The sequence below is a fragment of the Lissotriton vulgaris genome, chromosome 7 (assembly GCF_964263255.1).
Source record: "Lissotriton vulgaris chromosome 7, aLisVul1.2, whole genome shotgun sequence".
NCBI lineage: Eukaryota > Metazoa > Chordata > Amphibia > Caudata > Salamandridae > Lissotriton > Lissotriton vulgaris.
In genome coordinates, this window is record NC_141695.1 from 700,872,614 (window position 1) to 700,892,141 (window position 19,528).

General features: G+C 49.1%; 1 protein-coding gene across 2 annotated transcripts in view; it reads left to right on the top strand.

Moving 5' to 3' along the window:
• Positions 1-19,528, top strand: part of HELZ (helicase with zinc finger) — a 1,742,088-nt gene that overhangs the window by 650,673 nt on the left and 1,071,887 nt on the right. For both annotated transcript variants that reach the window (XM_086930935.1, XM_086930936.1), the window contains exon 12: positions 3,345-3,612. In XM_086930935.1, the coding sequence (XP_086787061.1) occupies positions 3,345-3,612 (268 nt within the window). The remainder of the gene's footprint in view (positions 1-3,344; positions 3,613-19,528) is intronic.

A 19,528-nucleotide genomic window follows, 5' to 3' on the forward strand; every position in this document is an offset into this window, starting at 1 on the left:
TGATCAGCCTTCCTTATTCAAGTCCCCCATTGTAAATAGGTTTCTGAAGGGCATCACACATGTTCCCTCCTGTTCCCTTTGTGATGCCCCAGTGGGACTTGAACCTTGTACTTACTTATCTAATGTGTGCTCCCTTTGAGCCGCTCCATAACTGTCCTCTCCGTCTTCTTACTCTAAAGACTGCTTTCCTGGTTGCCATCACCTTTGCCATGAGATTGAGTGAGCTCCAGATTTTTTCTTCTACTCCACCTTTCCTCTCTGTTCATCCGGACAAGGTTGTGTTGCGGACAAGACCTTCCTTTCTGCCAAAGGTTGTCATGGCCTTCCACATCGGGCAGTCCATTACATTGCCCACCTTCTTTCCGCCTCCGCATCCTTCGAAAGAGGAAGAGAGGCTCCACCGTCTGGACCCAAAACGTGCGCTCTCCTGTTACCTGGATCGCACACGCCAGTTCCGGGTGGATGACTAACTCTTTGTTGGTTACGTGGGCGCGAAGAAGGGAAATGTGGTACACAAGAGGACCATCTCGCATGGGCGGCATCTAAGCACTCCGACGACGTCATTCCGGCGCTAACGACGCCGACGATGGACGCGGAGCCGCAGACGACTCCTACCGACGCGCAGGGGTATTGCTACGCAAACATTTCCGGATCGAGTCTGACGCCTGAGGATATTCTAAGGTAAGGAATCTACCACTAACTAATGTCTCTTACAGATATATCTTTACACAAGTAGTAACTTGTGCGACTCACTTGTTTTCACCCACGCCCTTTGTTATGCAACAGTGGGACCTTAATTTAGTCCTCACCTACCTAATCTGTGGTACTATCGAGCCTTTACATTGCTGTCCACTTCGGCTGTTGACCATCAAAACAGCCTTTTTAGTGGTGATTACATCTGCCCGGAGGGTGAGTGAGTTGCAGGCATTATCTTGCACGCCTCTCTATCTGATGTATTTTCCAGACAAAGTGGTGCTTCGCACCAGGGCTTCCTTTTCACCAAACGTGACCCCATTCCATCTGGGTCAATCCATTACGTTGCCCCCTTCTTTGCTCCCCAGCATCCCTCTAAAAAGGTGGAGCGTCTCAACCAACTGGACCCAGAAAGAGCGTTGTCGTTCTACCTGGACCGCACAAAAGAGTTCCGGGTGGATGACCAACTCTTTGTGGGGTAAGTTGGTGCCAAGAAGGGAAGGGCAGTGCAGAAAAGGACCATCTCTCGCTGGGTCATACTCTGCATCAAGATCTGCTATGCCCTGGCAAAGAAGCAGCCCCCTGAAGGGATTAAGGGCCCATTCCACCAGGGGGAAGGCTGTGACTATGGCCTTGGCTTGTGGTGTCTCAGTCCTGGACATATGTCAGGCAGCAAGGTAGGCATCTTTGCACACATTTGCCAAACACTACCGCTGGACAGTCTGGTCCGCATGGACGGGCATTTTGCCTGTTCGGTCTGTTGTGTGGCGATTTAGATTCCGTATGCATTTTCCCGATTCATGCCCTTATATAGGTACAATTCACATTGCCCTTATATAGGCATTGAAATCAAGCCCTTATTTAGGCATAGCCCATGCAGCCCAAATACAGGCATGGCTACTTCCATCCATTCATCCGCGTCACAACGATTTCTTAGAAAATCAGACTCTTAAGCTGAAGCGACTTCCCCTAGCCTGGATATTGATTTCTATAAGAAACTCATTATTATGCATGAACAACTATTCCTTAGGGGTTCATCCATGATGTTCATATGCCCGACTTTACGTCAAAGCTGGCATTCCTAAACACCTTCAAGATATAAATATACCTTCACTTGCTATGGCAAAGCACGGCGTGGTTTGGTGCAGTTCGACTACCTACTTGCACGACGCAGCGTGCCAAAGCAAGTGCCAAAGGAAGCCAACTCTCCAGCTGACGCACTGATTAGAAGCTATACTCCTCTGCCGAGAAATCCAGCTCGATTCTTTCTGACTCCCCTTGCGGGGTGTTGGGAATCGAGTCCTGTGAAAGAGATACCAACCTCTCTCATTGTAAGGTATGGAGCTGATTAGAACCTAGAGAAACCTTTGACAATTCTTGGCAAAAACTAAACCTATGCTAAAGATCACACTTACTTCTTCCCTCATACTAGACCTAGGTTAGGTACATTGGGGTAGGCGTATGTTAGAAGCACCAGTTGAGTATTTTAGCCTGTGTTAATGTATGTATTTGTATATGTCATAGCACTAGACCATGCTATTACAGTATTATTTTATACTACTGTTTACGCTGTACGCATTATACTTTGCATTCTGTTTAACGATCGTAGCAGTTCACCTCTCTTGCATCAGAAAGAAAACTGTTCAATAAACCCCTTGTATTGAAATGCCCGTCTCTCTATTTTCTCTGAAACTCTGTGGAAACGAAGAATGCACTATTGACTGAGTCAAATAGTTCTCTATTGTTTTCACGTCTCTTAAGGTACGTTTTAATCTTGGGAAACAAAGTTGTCATGTTAAGGCGGTTATCAGAAACTTTTCCCTTCTTGTGTATTTGAGAAAGTTTCTAGTGACCTCTGAGCTAGCTGGCACTCACAATGAAGTTTAGTATATTCAATAGAGACATACTGACCTCAGTCCTATGTCATGTCTATAGGGTATATTATTCCAATGCGCAGAGCTTATTAGGAATATAGGAACTACACTGCAGGTCCTGCAGGACTTCCTAGTTTGAGGTATTGGTCTGCAACCCACCGCCAGGATAGTATGGCTTGGGTATCTAATTCAGAGGTAAGGAATCTGCAGGTAAAAGTTTCTATCAGATGAAAAAGTTACTTACCTTCGGTAACGCTTTATCTGGTAGAGACTCTATCTAGCTGCAGATTCCTTACAGCCCCACCCATGCCTCCCCGCTTTGCGGACTAAGGCTGTAGAGTTAGGGTCACTCCCCTTTTCAGGGCCTTAGTTTTGCACACCACTACGCCAGTTACTTCGTGGCTCTGCACTTCTGGTGTGGAAAAAATGAAACGTACTGACATCCGGGCACCTGGGTGGTGCCTATATAGGTACCGCCATGTCATAACTGATGCTAACAACATCAGGCGGAGCCGAATGGAGCCAGCCGGCGATGCACGCAAGGGGTATTGCTCAGCAAATGTTTCTGGATCCATCCTGACGCCAGGAAAATTCAAAGGTAAAGAATATGCAGCTAGATAGTGAGTCTCTACTAGATAATGTCTTACCGAAGGTAAGTAACTTGTTTGTTATAGAAACTGTATGGCAAGTATGTGTAAGACAAGAAGAAAAGAGACAGAAAACATGTTAGCTTTTGATAGTAGCATTGTGTAAATTTTCCTAATTTCTCTTCTGCAGATCTGGAATATCTGATGTGTGCAAGGCAGCAGCTGCTAACCACAGCCAAGCGATGGGATTATACTTCCAAGACTATTGTAGAGTTTGAGCCAAATGAAACTACTGAATTAGAAAGAAGCCTTCTTATCCGATACCAAATCCCTCTGTCTGCTGACCAACTTTTTACACAGTCTGTCCTGGATAAATCCTTGACTAAGGTCAACTATCAGTCCCGATTGCATGACCTACTGTACATTGAGGAAATAGCGCAGTATAAAGAAGTCAGCAAGTAAGTACTGGGAATTTTGTTTATGTCCTGACTTTCATTTGTCATTCTTCTTTTTAAAATGTATTGGCTATAGTCAAATTCCGACCCCTCTTTGCATTTATATTCTTCAGTCATCTGCACTCCTGTTGATTGACCGGCAAATCTTTTAAATACTTTTTTTTTTTAAGTGTTATTGAGCAAATCTGCTTCCTTACCCAATACAGGTCTCTGTTGAGATGCAATGAACTGTAACCCCTCCCCACTGGGCCTGAAAACATAAGTACCCTGCTAATCAATTATTGTGACTTTGTGAATGAGAGGATAGTATTGCTGCTGCTGTTGTTCTTTTAGAAGTACTTACTCAGTTTCAAGATTTATGATCCAGAATCACATGCACTTTTAAAATCGGGATGTCTGCAAAACTAAGGCTGACAATAGTGAACATTAAAAGGTACTCTAGCAGCACTTATTTCACTGTTGTAGGTAAACTGGCTCTGCATATACTATATGCCAAAGTAAGTTATATAGGGCACAGAGTCCAGGGGGTCCCCAGAGGTATAGCAGAGACTAAATTAGGTATGTACTAACAACTCTTATGGTGGTATGGGGAAGCAGTTAGACTTATCCAGAGGGTGTGTTAAGCATTTATTGTATTCACTCTATCAAGACTGATGACACACACTCATGACCGAATCCAAACCAATCCAAGTATAAAAAAAGGTGTATTTGTAGTTTATTTCTAGAACCAAGCAGGACTTGGTACAGGTAAGTAAATTGTACTTTCAATTGTAAACCTTAGCACAGACATATTATAGGGAATGGATTTCCAATTGTTACAGGTTGGTTGGTTTTAAAAAGCAGGTAATATTACACAGTGATTACTTTTAGTCTACTTTTTGATTACATTTAGATTATATAGAGTACTGAGGGTGGTATGCCTTGGTTCCACAGGGAAGAATCTCACAGTACAAAGTAAGAAAGACTTTTCTTGGTTTGAGTAATAGTTACTTTTTACCCCATACAAAACAATAGTTCAACACTTAATACATTTTTCAGTCAAAAGTCTCATAACAGGGGTTCCTATGGGAGAAAAATGGTTATTAGTTTCACAGGCGAGTAAACGTGTTATAAGTGGATGTTTTATGGGTTTAGACCAAGTTTCCCCAGGGTCTAGGTAGGTACTCAAGTTGCACCACCAGTGACCCTGGGGTGGCCGGGTGCAGATTGTAGGGGCACAGTGTTAGCCAATAAGGTAAGGGGGCTTTTGGTTAGGGACTGCTTGTGAGCAGGCAACTCTGGTTCAGATGCTCCGTTTATCACCACCCCCTTTTGTACCGCTTTTGGTCTCCATAAGTGTGGCAGGGTATGCTCAGACGGGAGTCCCTTGCTCACTTTGCCACTGGATTCAAGCAAGCGGGCTGAAGACGGCTGGAATGCCAGAAACCCGTCCTCGGAAGCTTGTTTCCGGTCCAGGGAAGACATGGCTTGGCAGTTCGGGCTGGACTGTTCCCATGAGGCACAGGATCAGACGGATTTGCATATAGCCATGTCTGAACTGGGGTGGCAGAGTGGGCTAAAGAACGGTGATGGATTAAACCCAGATCTTTTGACTGGGTGTGAGTGTTTGATTGATTCAGATGCTCCGTCCATCACCACCCCCTTTTGTACCACTCTGGTATGAGAGCAAAGCTCCTGGGGTTAAGGTCAGCACTACAGGGGCCAACAACTAGCACAGGAGCGGCACCACCAGCAGCAAAGGGGTGGCGGGTGCAGGGTGCCAAGAAAACATCAGGGACCCCATGATTCTCAATGAAGACCTTCAGTTCAGTAAAGTTGCTACAGGCTCGGCAGGGAGGCTTCCAGAAGGCGACCATCAGCTGGAGAGGTAAGTTTGGTTCCTGCTGGGATGCTTGGACACTGTCGTTGGGCCCCTTAAGGCAGTGGGGCATCGGGGCAGGGGTGTCTTCTGGCGTTTTCTTACCAGCTCCGGTTTCAGGAACCCTTCAGGTTGAGGCTGCAGGCATTGTCTTGAGGGAGTTCGGGGATCACCAGAATCCAGGTCAGGATCGCTGGAAAGACCTCCTTATGGTGTTGGACCACTTGAACTCGGGCTGTGGGCGTCGGGTTCAGTGGTGTAGAATTGCGGAGTCGCCAGAATCCGGATTCTGTGGATGAGTCTTGGCTTTAATTAAATCCGATGCTCAAGGGAGGCGGAGTCTGTAAGATGGTTGCAGGGGTAGTCCTCCAGGCTCTGTGGGTTGCTGGACTTGCCAGTGTTCTTGCTGTAGGCAGTTCATAGACTGGAGAGGCCGGTAGGGCTAGGGCCAAAGCAGTTGGTGTCCTCTTTTCCTGGGTCAGCACAACTTTTCTGTCCTTCTTTCTTCCGCAAATCTGAGGAGCCGAGGCTCGTTGTGGCCCCTAAATCCTAGATTTAGGGGCGTTAAAAAGGGTGTGCAGGTCAGGCTAACGGGTCCCTTCCTTCGGGTGGGTACATCCCCTATCATGCCACCTTCCAGTGTGTGGTGGGCATTAGCTACTCCCTGATTGGGTGAGAGCCCTCATCCTCAAGATGAAGGGGACTGAGATTTATGCTTCACCTCGCCTCCCCCACCTGAGGGGTGGGGTTGGCAAAAGTGGGCACACCTCTTCTCCTAGCATGGTTTTCCAGCTGATTCTCCCACCCAAAATGGAGGGCAGAATCAGTGGGAGCCAGTGGCTGGTGCAGCAGAAGGCAGGGAGAGATCTCAAAGATGGCAAGCCTGTGAGGCTTCCTGTGAGAAGTTGGCCCGATATGTAGTGCTCACTATTCTAGTGATCACTGTGTATCATTCCAAACAACCCTTATTGATGATTGGTTTTAAGTCAACCTTATAGACTAGCTATCCTAGTAGCATGGACAAGAGCAGTCTTTAGGCTAAACTCTAGAGGGCGTGTTAAGCCAGCTGTTATACCATCACATATACCCCTTGAACACCAAGTGAAAGGACACCACACAAGTTGTTATGAAAATAAAAGGATATTTATTTATAACAAGTCTACTCTGATCTCTTTATGAGTCAGGGGGCTAAGCACACAACAAAACTCTTAAGAAAATACTTCAAGTTGCACAATTTACACAAATGCCCGAGGGGCGCGAAAAACCATATACTACAAAAGTGGAATGCGAAATACTAGCAGGTAAGTAACAAGATCCAGAGGCTTCAGGATCGCTAGGACTACACTACAGAACCCTAAGGTTAGGAGCAGGAGGCCTAGGGAGATCGGGTGCAGAGTGTGCACTCTCATGCGGGATGCGGGACAAAGTCTATGGATACTAGTATTTCGTAAAGTTACAGTTATCGGACGAATCCGACTAGATAGACTGAAAACGAAAAAGGATCTGGACACTTAGATAGTGAACCTACGTTGGAGCACCGAAATGCTCAGGTTACCTAGCCCAGGGGCTGCGGCTGCATAGGGTTTAAAAGACGTCTGGAATCCTCGTTACAGTCTATGGAGCCTGAAAGAAGAAGTTGCTGGCAGGCGACCAGTGAAGATGTTCGGAGTGATCCAAGCCTGGATCGGCGATGGAGATGACCTGAAAGCAGAGGGGACTCAGTTCTTAATCACTAGCCAGTGATTAGGTGGGCACCAGGATGGCACCGGATGAAGTCACCTCGACCAGGTGAGTGGGCGACGCTGGGCTCTGCAGTCTCTCGGACCAGGAGGCGTTGCCGGCGACCAGGATGGTGGTGCGAGCTGTCCCACGAAGGTGTCTGCTGTCGGCGATGCTGGACTCAGGATTGGGGCAACAAACCTTGGCAAAGGCAAGCCCACGCGGTGGACTCAAGATGGCGTCTGGAGTGGACCAGGAGGGTCTGGGGTACTCCTCTGTTGGAGGGGAGCAAGGGCCAGTCTGGAGCAACCAGACCAGCGATGGAAGTGTCGTGGTTCGTCGTCAGGAGGGCCACAAGCAAGCAGGCAAGTAGCCGGACAACGCGGTTAGCAGCAAAGAGCAGAAGGGCCCCACGCAGATCTCGTGGATGCTGGGGGGCTTGACTTCGGTGCTGGAGCTGCTCAGGATTAGGGCTTCTTAAACCCCAAAGCACTCACTCGAGCATCCCTCAGCGGCCGTGCTGGATAAGGGTCGTGCAGTTTTGAAGATGGCCGGTCCCTTCAGGTCTCTTCACACACCCGAATCTCAGCTGGGCTGATGATGTAGGTAGAGGTCAGAGGTGCCAGGGAATCCGGGTCTCGTCGAGCTGGGCAGTCTTGATCCGGAGGATGGACTTGCAGCAAACCGCATGTGCTTAGATGGTGCCCGCTGGTGCAGGGTGGCTACTCCTTAGCCACAAGGGAGAGTCTTCAGGAGGTTCAAGAGTTCTTTCGTGGAAAGTAGTCAAGATTCAGAATTATCTAATTTGGGAAGGGGGCCTGCTCCTACCTTTATTCAAGAAAAAGGGGCACGCACGCGACTAGGTCCTGCCCATGGGTGGGACCAGGAGGGGGGTGGTTACACCCCTCTCCCTTGTCCGGACTTTCCCCAGCTCAGGGGTTGGTGTGCCCCCGGAACTGGTTCAAGCCGGCATATGCACAGTGAGCACCGGGGTGCCACTTACAGTCACCTTCCTCTCAGCCCTGCCTACCTGGGATACACAAAACCCTGTCTCGGATGGGGATAGCACCGCCCCTGACAGGAAACCCTTTGTCCAAGCTCTCCTCGCTGGAAGGACTCCCAGCAGCAGGAGGTCAGACTTGTGTCTGTGGTGGCAGCATCCATTTTGTGATGCTGAGGCTCGAGTTAACTTTAACCGGGGTTCACAGTTACATACATGTCGTGTCCCTCTAGAAGGGTGGAATGCTAACCCCGTCGCCAGAATTGGCGAGGGGTTAGTATTCCAATTCGTATGACCCCTTACTCGACATGTTTTGATAAAGCGATACCAAAGTTGGCAAATAACCGTGAGGATTATAATGCACTTAAGAGTATATGGTACGCGTTCTCATGGAACAGCTATCAGGACTTGGTTCCGCCAGCTGCAAACGGGCTCAGCTCATGCCAGAGCACCATCTCACATAATTCCAAGCACTCTGCCTTCAGGATTGATAAGGCCTGCCATAAGAGTGACTGATAGGAATACAGGTGTCCATTTTAGGGTTAGATATAGGAATACTATATCTAAAGCAAAGGGTGATTACACCACCTTGCCCCAGCTGTCATGCAGCCAGTCACACTAACATCAAGGTTAGTTGTCACTGGGCGTGTAGTCCCTCCTGGCGCCGTGTAGTCTAAAAAGAGACAGCCTGCAATGGCAGTTTGTGGGTGTAAAGATACAGGGCCTCTAAGGGTGGCACGATAGGTGCTGCCGCTGGTAAACGTCTTCCCTGGTCACAGTTCCCTTGGTACCCATAGTTCCTTTTACAAGGAGCTTACCTGTGGCCAGAGATGTGCCAATTGTCGGTACAAAAGTACAGTTTTGGAAAGAACACAGGCCCTTGGAGCCTGATTGGAAGGGACCCAGGGCACATCAAGTCAGGTTGAATCAGATGTCTGGCAAAATGTGGGGAGTAACCATTCAAAAAGGGGCACTTTCCTACAACTGTCTATTAGAGAGGAATAACATAAGAATGGCCTGAGTATTGTGTGAGTTTATGTAGGTAATACTGCCATTTGAGGTGATGCATAGCTGCTCGCTTCATCTTCTGACTTTAAAGACTGCCTTCCTCATTGCCTGTTGAGATAGCTCTCACTAGTCATCTCAGAAGAGCACTATCACCACAACCTTGCTCATTGCAGGCCCTGTCATTGACCCTCACCCTTTACTTGAAGGTCTTCAGCCTCTAGGAGGCAAAAAAAGGTAGTGCATGGGTGGTGACTTTGTGCTGCTTGTAGTAGTATTTATTTGTATGCCAGATGACTAGGGCTGCTCATGGCCCCCAGTTCCCCCCAAGTCACATTCCCCATCTCTCTGCTGGGTTTTTAAAGAGGTTAGAAATAACTATCACCAACCCAGAACACTTGATTTTTCCATTCTCCCCTTTACTTTCCATTCCTCTTCCACACACCTGAGCGCCTGCTCACCTTAGAGAAATCAGAGCCTTTAATTTGGCTTCCCTAGGCTAGGGTTCCTCCGTTGCGCTATAAAAGTCCCATTTTAACATAACATAACATAACATAACATACTGCCTTTCTGGCAGACTGTTAACGTAGCTGCCTATAGTTGTGATCAAGTCATCTGGTTTGTATTTATAAACCTATTTCATGATTATAGTTTTTTCAATTTAAAGTATTAATTCCCGTTTTCTAACATTTGAATCTATTTTCTGGAATATATCAACATTACTTTCCACTTGTAATTTAGCCTTTTCCTTCACTTTTGTCTTCAATCCACTTTTATTGGCTAAGAAAGTGTAGTGAGTTATTAACATAATAAAAATGATACAACTTTGATTCTTTTGTCATGTTTTTTTGTCTCAATGAATATAATGGTGGGTGTCTTCTCTCTTTTCCACCATGACTATCTGATCATTTGTTGTTGGTATTGGCTATGTATTTCTTTCCAACTATTTTCTTAATCTAACCAGCATCTGATCCTGTTCCACGTTTCGGTGGTTCCTGTCCCTTTTGTGTCCCATAGTTCTCATATTGCTCTGCTTATGTGGCTCAGGAGTGGCCCATTGGTATCATTTGTTTATAAGTGAAATTACTTCAGAACCACTTATCTTATAAATCGCTCTCTTTACCCCACTCCTGTTGCTATCCAGAGGCCGTTCTTCGTCCCCCCCCACTGTGCTTATTCCTGGTAGACTCCTAATCTGGACATTTTGGAAATATTTTACTTCTGGGCATGTGGGCTAGCAATACAGATCTGCTTTCCGCAATCATGGCTCTTCCTTCTGTTATAATGTTAGTAACCATCCTCTTAAATATTTCTTCCGGTTCTGCACATGCCCTTATCAGTTTTGCCGTAGAGAATGCTGTGTCCATGAACCACTTAATTGGCCATTGTTGCTGGGCTGCCACATATTACAGCTAATAATTTGGGGTACTCGTTTATTTTTCCGTATGTTGTGGGGAGCCTGAGCTTATGCAGTGAGACCCTACACTTATTTGTGCTCCATATCAAGTCTAAAATGGCATCAGTTTCTCTAAACAGCTGCCTTGGCAACTGAACTGCCAACTAGCAAAGTGATACAGAATTCTAGGAAGAAGTACTATCTTGAATAGGGCTATTTTGCCCATGATTGACAGTGGCAGGGACCTCCAGAAGCCTTCAACACATGTAATGGATGTAATAGATCTACCCTTTACAGTGTCATGTTCGGTCCTATATTTGCAACCCTCTGTATCAGAAAATAACTGGTTTCCATGTCATTTGGCAACACCCATCTGCAGATGCAAGAGAAGTCGGACAAAGTGGCAGCTTTATCAGCACAACTTGGCCTCAGCATCCACAGGTGAATAACCAAGATCCTGAAGGCTAACATGGCCAGCACAACGGCAGTCACGCTTGCAGGCGATGCACTGGAAGAGGTTGAGGCCTTTATCTACCTGGGCAGTGTCATAAACAAGCAGGGCGGCACAGGTGCCAATTTCAAGGCAAGAGTCTGCAAACCAAGGGGTGCCTTCATTCTGCCAAAGAAGATCGTGAGTTCTAAGGACCTAATGCTGCAAACCAAGATCAGGCTTTTTATTTAACCGAATTATATTGATATTCAAAGATAAAACATAAAAATACACAGTAAACATTTCCCCATGTCTATGAAAGAAGCACAAAATCAGATGACACACACTCAGATCATACATCCACCCATGATGTTTCCACCACCTGCCCCAAATCCTGTTGTGTTTCCAAGGACCTCCTTATACTTCATAAGTTGGTCGTTCCTGGTGGGCACACCAGTTTTCACCCCTCCTACCCTCCCCCAGTGAAGGGGCACCGGAGATTATCTCTTGTATGCAATGTCTTGTTTGGCCGCCTGCTTGGTCACCGCTACAAAGGACCTCTCCATCCTCCGCCCCCCAACCTCATCCAATAGACCTAGGAATGCAATCCTGGGGGGGTGGGTAAGGGTAATTAAGTGATCCAGAACCAGTGAAAGTTCCCCATCAAAGATCAGGCTATTTAACACCAATATAAAATTGGTCTTTACGTTTGGAACAGAAACTTGGAGGACAACAGTAACTACCACCAGCAAAGTCTGGCCCGTCATCAACATCGGTATGTGGAAAATACTCCAAATCGGCTAGACAAACACTATCCGCAAAAATGACCCATGGCAGCAGGCTTTCCAACTGCCTGTTCATGAAGACATTATGAAAAGATGCTGGGACTAGATAGGTTACACCCTGTTCAAGCCGGCACCAAACACCACCAAACCCTCACCTGGAGCCCTCAAGCAAAAGGGGAATGCCAAGAAACACTTGGTGTTGGGGCTGCCATCAAGGAGGTGAGTTACACCTGGAGGCATTTTGAAAGAAAAGCCCAGGACAGAGTTGGTTGGAGAGTCCTGGTTGATGAACTATAATCCAGAAGGAGTAGGAGGCATAAGTATGTCAGTTGGCGATTTATTGTTTGGGCTTTGTTTGTATCCTATTTTGTTTTACATGGCATGGGCCACTTCCCTTTCATGCCAGCTAATTTCCTGAATTCTTCCAAGACCTTAATGCATAAACCCAGGCCCCCCTTTCATCTATGATTTTGACATTATATGTTCCATAGGAATACCTGCAGTAGGGTCGGCATACAATTATTACCAGTGTTCCGGGATTCCTTTCTGAATCCTTGTTGTTTTAACACCTTGAATAGGTATGTCCAACTAATGGTGTTCCGTTCCTTCTTCGGACTGCTAGCACCACCATCCATCAATGTTCCAAAGGAAGGCATATTCGAGGATTTGAAAAGGCCACCTGATGTTAAGTTAAGTACTACCTCCTGGTGCAAATTCATTTTCATCAGGGTGTATCAGATGGTAAAGTCCTGGTAACTCGTTAGGACCCTGCTTATTATTTTATAGTCCACGTTCCACATTGATAATGGACAATATGCTGTCAAAGCCAAGAAAAAGGACCTTTGGTGTTGTGCCGCGAATATTGTAAAGTATTGTATTGTATTGTAATTGCATTTGTATAGCGCTTACTACCCCAGACAAGGTGCCAAAGCGCTATTCAGTGAGTAGCACGCTACTCGGGGACCCATAGAGGATTAGTGTTGAATTAGTATAGTGACACATGCAAGTAAATTTTACTTGGTGGATATGTTAGTCAGTTATTTGGATTTGGAAGGATAGCAGAAGAATAGAAGATGAAAAAAGGTTTATTATTATATAGCGCTTCTTACTGATAGGGTGTTAAAGCGCTTTTTTTGGTGAGTAGCACGCTACTCCGGAAACCCATAAAGGATTAGTGGTGAATTAGTATGGTGAAATATGAAAGTAATTTGAATAGTGGATATTAGTCAGTTATTTGGAGTGAGAAGGATAGCGGAGGGATAGAAGGGAAAGAAAGGTTTGCATTCATATAGTGCCTGTTACCCCTGATGGGGTGTTGTAGCGCTTTTCTGGCAAGTAGCAGGCTACTCTGGAACCCATAAATGATTAGTGTTGAAAATTAGTGTAGTGAAATATGAAGTAGTTTGAGTGGTGTATATGTTAGTCAGTTATTTGGATTGAGAAGTGTTGGGGAGGGGTAAAAAAGGGAAAAGGGTTTGCATTTATGTAGCGTTTGTAACCCTGATGAGGTGTTGAAATGCTTTGTTGGCGAGTAGCACGCTACTCTGGAACCCATAAAGGATTAGTGGTGAATTAGTATATTGGAAAATGGAATTAGACAAGTGAACATGTTAGTCTCTTATTTTGATTGAAAAGGATAGTGGAGGGATAGAAGAGTGAAGGATTTCTTTTTTTTAGGTCACAGCAGTTGGATGAGTAAAAAGGCTTTTTGGATGGGAAGCGTCTGAGGGAAGAGTTTAGAAAGGTTTGTTTTGGGGGATCAGGATAGTAAAAGAGGTATGGGGTTTGGAATCAATCAATCAGGGGTTTGTAAAGCCCACTACTCACCCGTGAGGGTCTCAAGGCGCTCAAGGGATAAATGAGAGAGTGTATGTAGAGGATATAATGATAGATGTATAGGGTGAGAGATAGGGTAGTGCATTGGAAAGAGTAGTAGAAAGAAGTTTGAGATGAGTCAGAAAGTTGGGCTAGAAGATATATTGAGAGAAGTATAGGCTTAGAAATAGGGTAGTGCATTGAAAATGCTAAATTAGAAGAACGTGATTAATATATAGATCCATAAGTACATTGAAAGTATATAGATGCATAAAGGAGGTAAGCATATGCAGATGAAAGATTGATAGAGTTACATGATGAGGAATCGGGTAGTGGATTGGATATGCTTTTTCAGGAGAAAAGTAACAGACACACAGATCCAAGTACATGGAGATACATAGATGCACAATGGAAGCAAGAACATGTAGACCAAAGATGATTTTGTTGTTGTTTTTATAACATAATTATTCTACATGTTTATACAAAGCAATACACAAAATCTGAAAGAAACAGGTTAGTATTAGATTCCTTACCGTAGAATATCCCCGGGCGTCAGACTTGATCCTGAAATGTTTGCGTAGCAGTCCCTTGCGCGTCGGTAGGCGTTGTCCGCAGCTCCGCGTCCGTCGTTTGCATCGTGGGCGCCGTCATGACGTCGTTGGAGTACTTAGACGCCGCCTCCGCGTGCTGACGTCAGTTCTTCTTTTTTCGGCGCCAGCAGCGCAGACCAGGAAAAAGTGGTACCATACTCACTTTTTGACTAAACTTTTTATGATCCCTTTTGATCATTTTCGAGTCTTCGACTCCGAACGGTGCCGGTAGTAATGCCAGGTTTTAAACCCTGTGAGGACTGCGACCGACTGATGTCGGTAACCGACCCTCACCGCCGGTATCTTCACTGTCTCTGCGTCGACCACGACGACAAGGCCTGCCCCGACTGCCGAGCCCTGACTTCCAAAGCTAGACGGGAGCGGTACCGCAAGCGGCTCGAGCTCCGGCAGTCAGCCCCGAGCCGTGAGAGGTCCCGGTCCGGTCGGAGGTCGAGGGACCGGTCGCGGGGTCGGAGCCATCTTAGCTCCGGGAGTCGACATCACTCTTCAGGCTCGAAGTCGTCAGGTAAGCACAAGAAGTCGAAGAGACGTCATCGCTCTTCTGACTCCCCCTGACGCTCGCGCGACGTGGCCGGGGGTTCGGGTGACACCACCCACGCGGCTCCGTCGGAGTTGCGGGCATCGTGACCTGCCCCATACCCTCCGGTCCATGGGCAGCAAACGACGCCGGAGGAGATCGAGCACTTTCTCATGGCAATGAGGCCCCTCTCTCCTCCGATGGGCTCCGCGGAGCCTTCGGGCCCAGCGGACCCATCTAGCGGGTCGGGTGCTTCGGCCCCGAAGCCGGCGGGTGCTTCGGCCCTGACGCTGCCGACACCTTTTGGTCCCGGTGCCGCAGGGCCCGCTGGATCCGCTTCCGGATCTGGGTCGTCGCCAGTTGACCTAACGACCTTACTGGCGCCGGTCCCTAGGGTCCCGATTCCTCCCTCGATCCGGTTCCGGCGTCGGAACTGCGCCGCTTTCGACGCCGCTTGGAGAGTTTTACTTCAATGAACCGGCCCCATCCTTTGACAACCCTGATTATCAGGAAATGGGTGATGAGGAGTATTGGGAGGGGTCTGAGGACCCTCTGACACGTGAGTGTCAGTCCCAGCAGGACTGGACAGGTGAACTTGGGGATGCCAGTGGTCTGGACACTTCGCCAGACACTGGTTTTGTCTCACCCCCTACCATGGCTACGGAGGAGGGGGCAGCCTTCAGTGTGGTGTTGACATGGGCGGCCAAGGCCTTGGGCCTTGAGCTCCCTGTCGCGGCCGTGAGGACTAACCTCCTCACTGAGGTCCTTAAACCGCAGGCAAGCTCGGCCAAGCCTCTGTTGCCGTTTAATGAGGCCTTGACTGACGTTCTTTTGGGCACTTGGTCCAGGCCCGCTACAGGTCCGCATGTAGATAGGAACGTGGCCTGGCCACCGCCCGGCCCTGGGCGACCTTGGTTTCCTGTCCACCCATCCCACCCAGAGAGCCTGGTCATCCAGGCCTCCAACTCCCAGACCGCATTCCCGTCGGCTCCACCTGATCGGGAATCCAAGAGGTATGAGCAATACGGCAAGAAGGTATTCTCTTCCCTGAGTTTGGGACTGCAGTCTTCCAACACCGCATGCCTCTTGGGCCGCTACACCCACTCCCTGTGGGACACTGTCGCGGACTTGCTGCCACAATGCCTGGCGGAGGTCAGGGCTAAACTCACCCAAGTCCTTGCGGAGGGTTGAGATGCAGCACGCTATTCCAACCGGTGTGGGCTGGATACCACCGACTCACTGGGCAGATCGATGGCAACGACGGTGGCGATTCGTCGCCACGCCTGTTTGAGGTCCGCCAACTTTTCGGCCGATGTCCAGAATACTCTCATGGACATGCAGTTTGATGGCCGTCGCCTTTTTGGCGACAAGGCAGACCATGCGCTTGAGCGCTTTAAGGAATCCAGGGCTACGGCCAAGACCTTGGGCCTCTCGGCCCCGCGCCAGCCAACGGGTGCCTTTCGCTCCTTTCGTGGCCAAGGAAAGGGGCGCCCCCACACGTGCTGCCAGCCACGCACCACAGACTAATTTCCAACGGGGTGGCGGCCGTGGAAACCGCCGTGGCGGCGGTCGGGGACAACGGCGAGGCCAGTCCACACCTGCCCATGCAGCATCCGCCTCAAAACCCTCCTAGTCCGTGCTTTCAGGCCCATGTGACGCCAGTGGGGTGCAGGGTTCGCCATCACCTCCTCCACTGGTGCACTGTCACATCGGACAGGTGGGTGCTGCAAATCGTCCGAACAGGCTACTCCCTCCCCTTCGAGGTGACCCCCCCAGCCATGCCACCGCAATACCACCTCGTGTCGGGGGATCCCTTGCGACTTCTGCAGGAGGGAGTTACGGCCCTCTTGGCCAAGGGGGCCATCGAGCGCATTCCTGGGCCAGAAGTAGGGTGTGGTTGCTACTCCCACTACTTTCTGGTACCCAAGAAGGGCAAAGGGGGCCTACGCCCTATCTTGGACCTACGGAACGTCAACGGCTTCCTCCGGAAGGAGAAGTTCAAAATGCTGATACTGGCTCAGGTCTTAGCTGCCCTGGACCCAGAAGACTGGATGGTAGCGTTGGACTTGCAGGACGCTTATTTCCACATCCACGTCCTGCCGACCCACCGGCGCTACCTGCGGTTCACGGTAGGCCACGAGCACTTTCAGTTTATCGTGCTCTCCTTCAGCCTTACCAGCGCCCCACGGGTGTACACGAAGGTGATGGCGGTGGTCGCAGCTCATCTGCGCAGGTTAGGGGTTTCAGTCTTCCCCTACCTCGACGACTGGTTGTTGAAGGCGGGCTCGCTCCAGGCAGTCGTTGGCCACCTCCAGATGACGGCAGACCTCCTGTTCCAGCTGGGGTTCTCCATCAATGTGCCGAAGTCACACCTGTGCCCCTCCCAGAAGCTCCTCTTCATCGGAGTGGTTCTCGACTCAGCGCAGTTTCGGGTTTATCCTCCCGAACAGCGGGTTCGGGATATTCAGGCTCTGATTCCTATCTTTCAGCTTTTATCCCGAGTCTGCATCAGGGCAACCTGTCAGCTGCAGTGGTGGCTCACGGACCGCGATTGGGTCAGTGGCAGATCCCTCTCCCTTCCCCAACTGTAGCACGTGGTTGTGATGGACGCGTCCCTCCAGGGCTGGGGAGGCCACATGGGAGAGGCAGAGATCAGAGGCCCCTGGTCTCCATCCCGGCTCAATCTCAACCTTTTGGAGCTATGGGCGATTCGTCAAGCACTAAAGGCATTCCTCCTCTCTGTCCGGGGGAGTGTAGTGCAGGTGTTAACGGACAACACCACCGCCATGTGGTACTGCAACAAACAGGGCGGGGTGGGGTTGTGGACCTTCTGCCAGGAGGCTCTGCGTCTCTGGCAATGGCTGGAGCATCAGGGCGTGACCTGGTGGTTCAACACCTGGCAGGTTCTCTGAACGCCAGGGCGGACGAACTCAGCCGCCGGTGCATGATGGATCACGAATGGCGTCTGAACTCGGACGTGGCGCAAGGTCTCTTTCTGCAGTGGGGAAAGCCTCGGTTAGATCTATTCGCCACCAAAGAGAACGTGCAATGTCATCAGGTCTGCGCGTTGGAATTTCCAAGGCGGCACTCGCTCGGAGACGCTTTTCGTCGCGAGTGGAGTTGCGGTCTGTTGCACGCCTTTCTGCCTATACCATTTCTGCCCAGAGTGCTGAAGAAGATCAAACGCGACCGGGCCCAAGTCATCCTTGTGGCTCCGGACTGGGCACGAAGGTACTGGTATCCCGAGCTACTCAGTATGTCAGTCGATCCCCCGGTCCGTCTGCCTCTTCAGGAGGACCTTCTGTCGCAGCAGTCGGGGACGGGACGGTCCCCCACCCGAACCTGTCCAGTCTCCACCTCCATGCTTGGAGATTGAGCGGCAACAGTTGAGGCCATTTGACTTGCCTCCTGAAGTCTGTAATGTCATTCTGGCAGCCTGGCGACCCTCCACAAAGTCGGTATACGCCTGCAGGTGGAACAGATTTGTGGCATGGTGCTCAGCAAAGGCTGTGGATCCTCTCTCTGCCCCTCTTTCTGAGGTTCTTCTCTTCCTTCTTTCACTTGCCTAGTAGGGCTCTGCTCTGGGTACTATCAAGGGCTACCTTTCTTCCCTTTCAGCCTTTCTAAGGCTGCCTGATCAACCATCTTTGTTCAAGTTTCCTATTGTAACTCGTTTTCTGAAAGGCATCACACGCGCGTTTCCACCTGTTCCGTTTGTGATGCCTCAGTGGGACTTGAACCTGGTTCTTACCTATCTGATGGGCGCTCCCTTTGAGCCACTTCACAACTGTCCTCTCCGCCTTCTTACTCTGAAGACTGCTTTCTTGGTTGCCATTACCTCTGCCAGGAGAGTGAGTGAGCTCCAGGCTCTTTCATTCAAACCTCCTTTCCTTTCTGTCCATCCGGACAAGGTTGTGTTGCGGACTAGACCCTCTTTCCTGCCCAAGGTTGTTACGGCCTTCCACATCGGGCAGTTTATCACTTTGCCCACCTTCTTTCCGCCTCCGCATCCCTCAAAGGAGGAAGAGCGGCTCCACCGTCTGGACCCAAAACTTGCGCTCTATTTTTATCTCGATCACACTCGCCAGTTCCTGGTGGATGACCAACTCTTTATTGGTTACGTGGGCGCTAAGAAGGGACGGGTGGTACACAAACGGACCATCTCTCGGTGGGTCGTCTTGTGTATCAAGGCTTGTTACTAGTTGGCGAAGGAGCCTCCTGTTGGGCTGAGGGCCCATTCCACTCGGGCCACGACCGCTACCACTGCCCTGGGCCGGGGTGTCCCTTTGCAGGACATCTGTCAGGCAGCTACATGGGCATCGCTGCACACGTTTGCTAGGCACTACTGCCTGGACAGCCAAGTCCGGAGGGATGGCTTCTTTGGCCGTTCTGTCCTCTAGGACTTTCTTGTGTGATTATTGGTTTGCAGACGCACCACCGGGGTTGGTATTGCTGGGGTCTCTATTCTAAGGGAAGGAATCTAATACTAACCTGTTTCTTTCAGATGAACAAGTTACTTACCTTCGGTAACGATATATCTGTAAGAAACAGTAGTTAGTATTAGATTCCTTACCGACCCACCCATCCTCCCCGTTCTGCGAACCGATATCTAGTGTTAAGGTAATCCCCTTTCAGGGCCCTAGTTTCAATGGCACCAGTGTTGGTTTTTAACATGGCTCTGCGTTTCTGGCGTGGAAAAGCTGTGTCTAAGAACTGACGTCAGCACGCGGATACATTGGGTGGGTATTAATGAATGGGAAAATGGGCCGCATTTCTGGCCCAG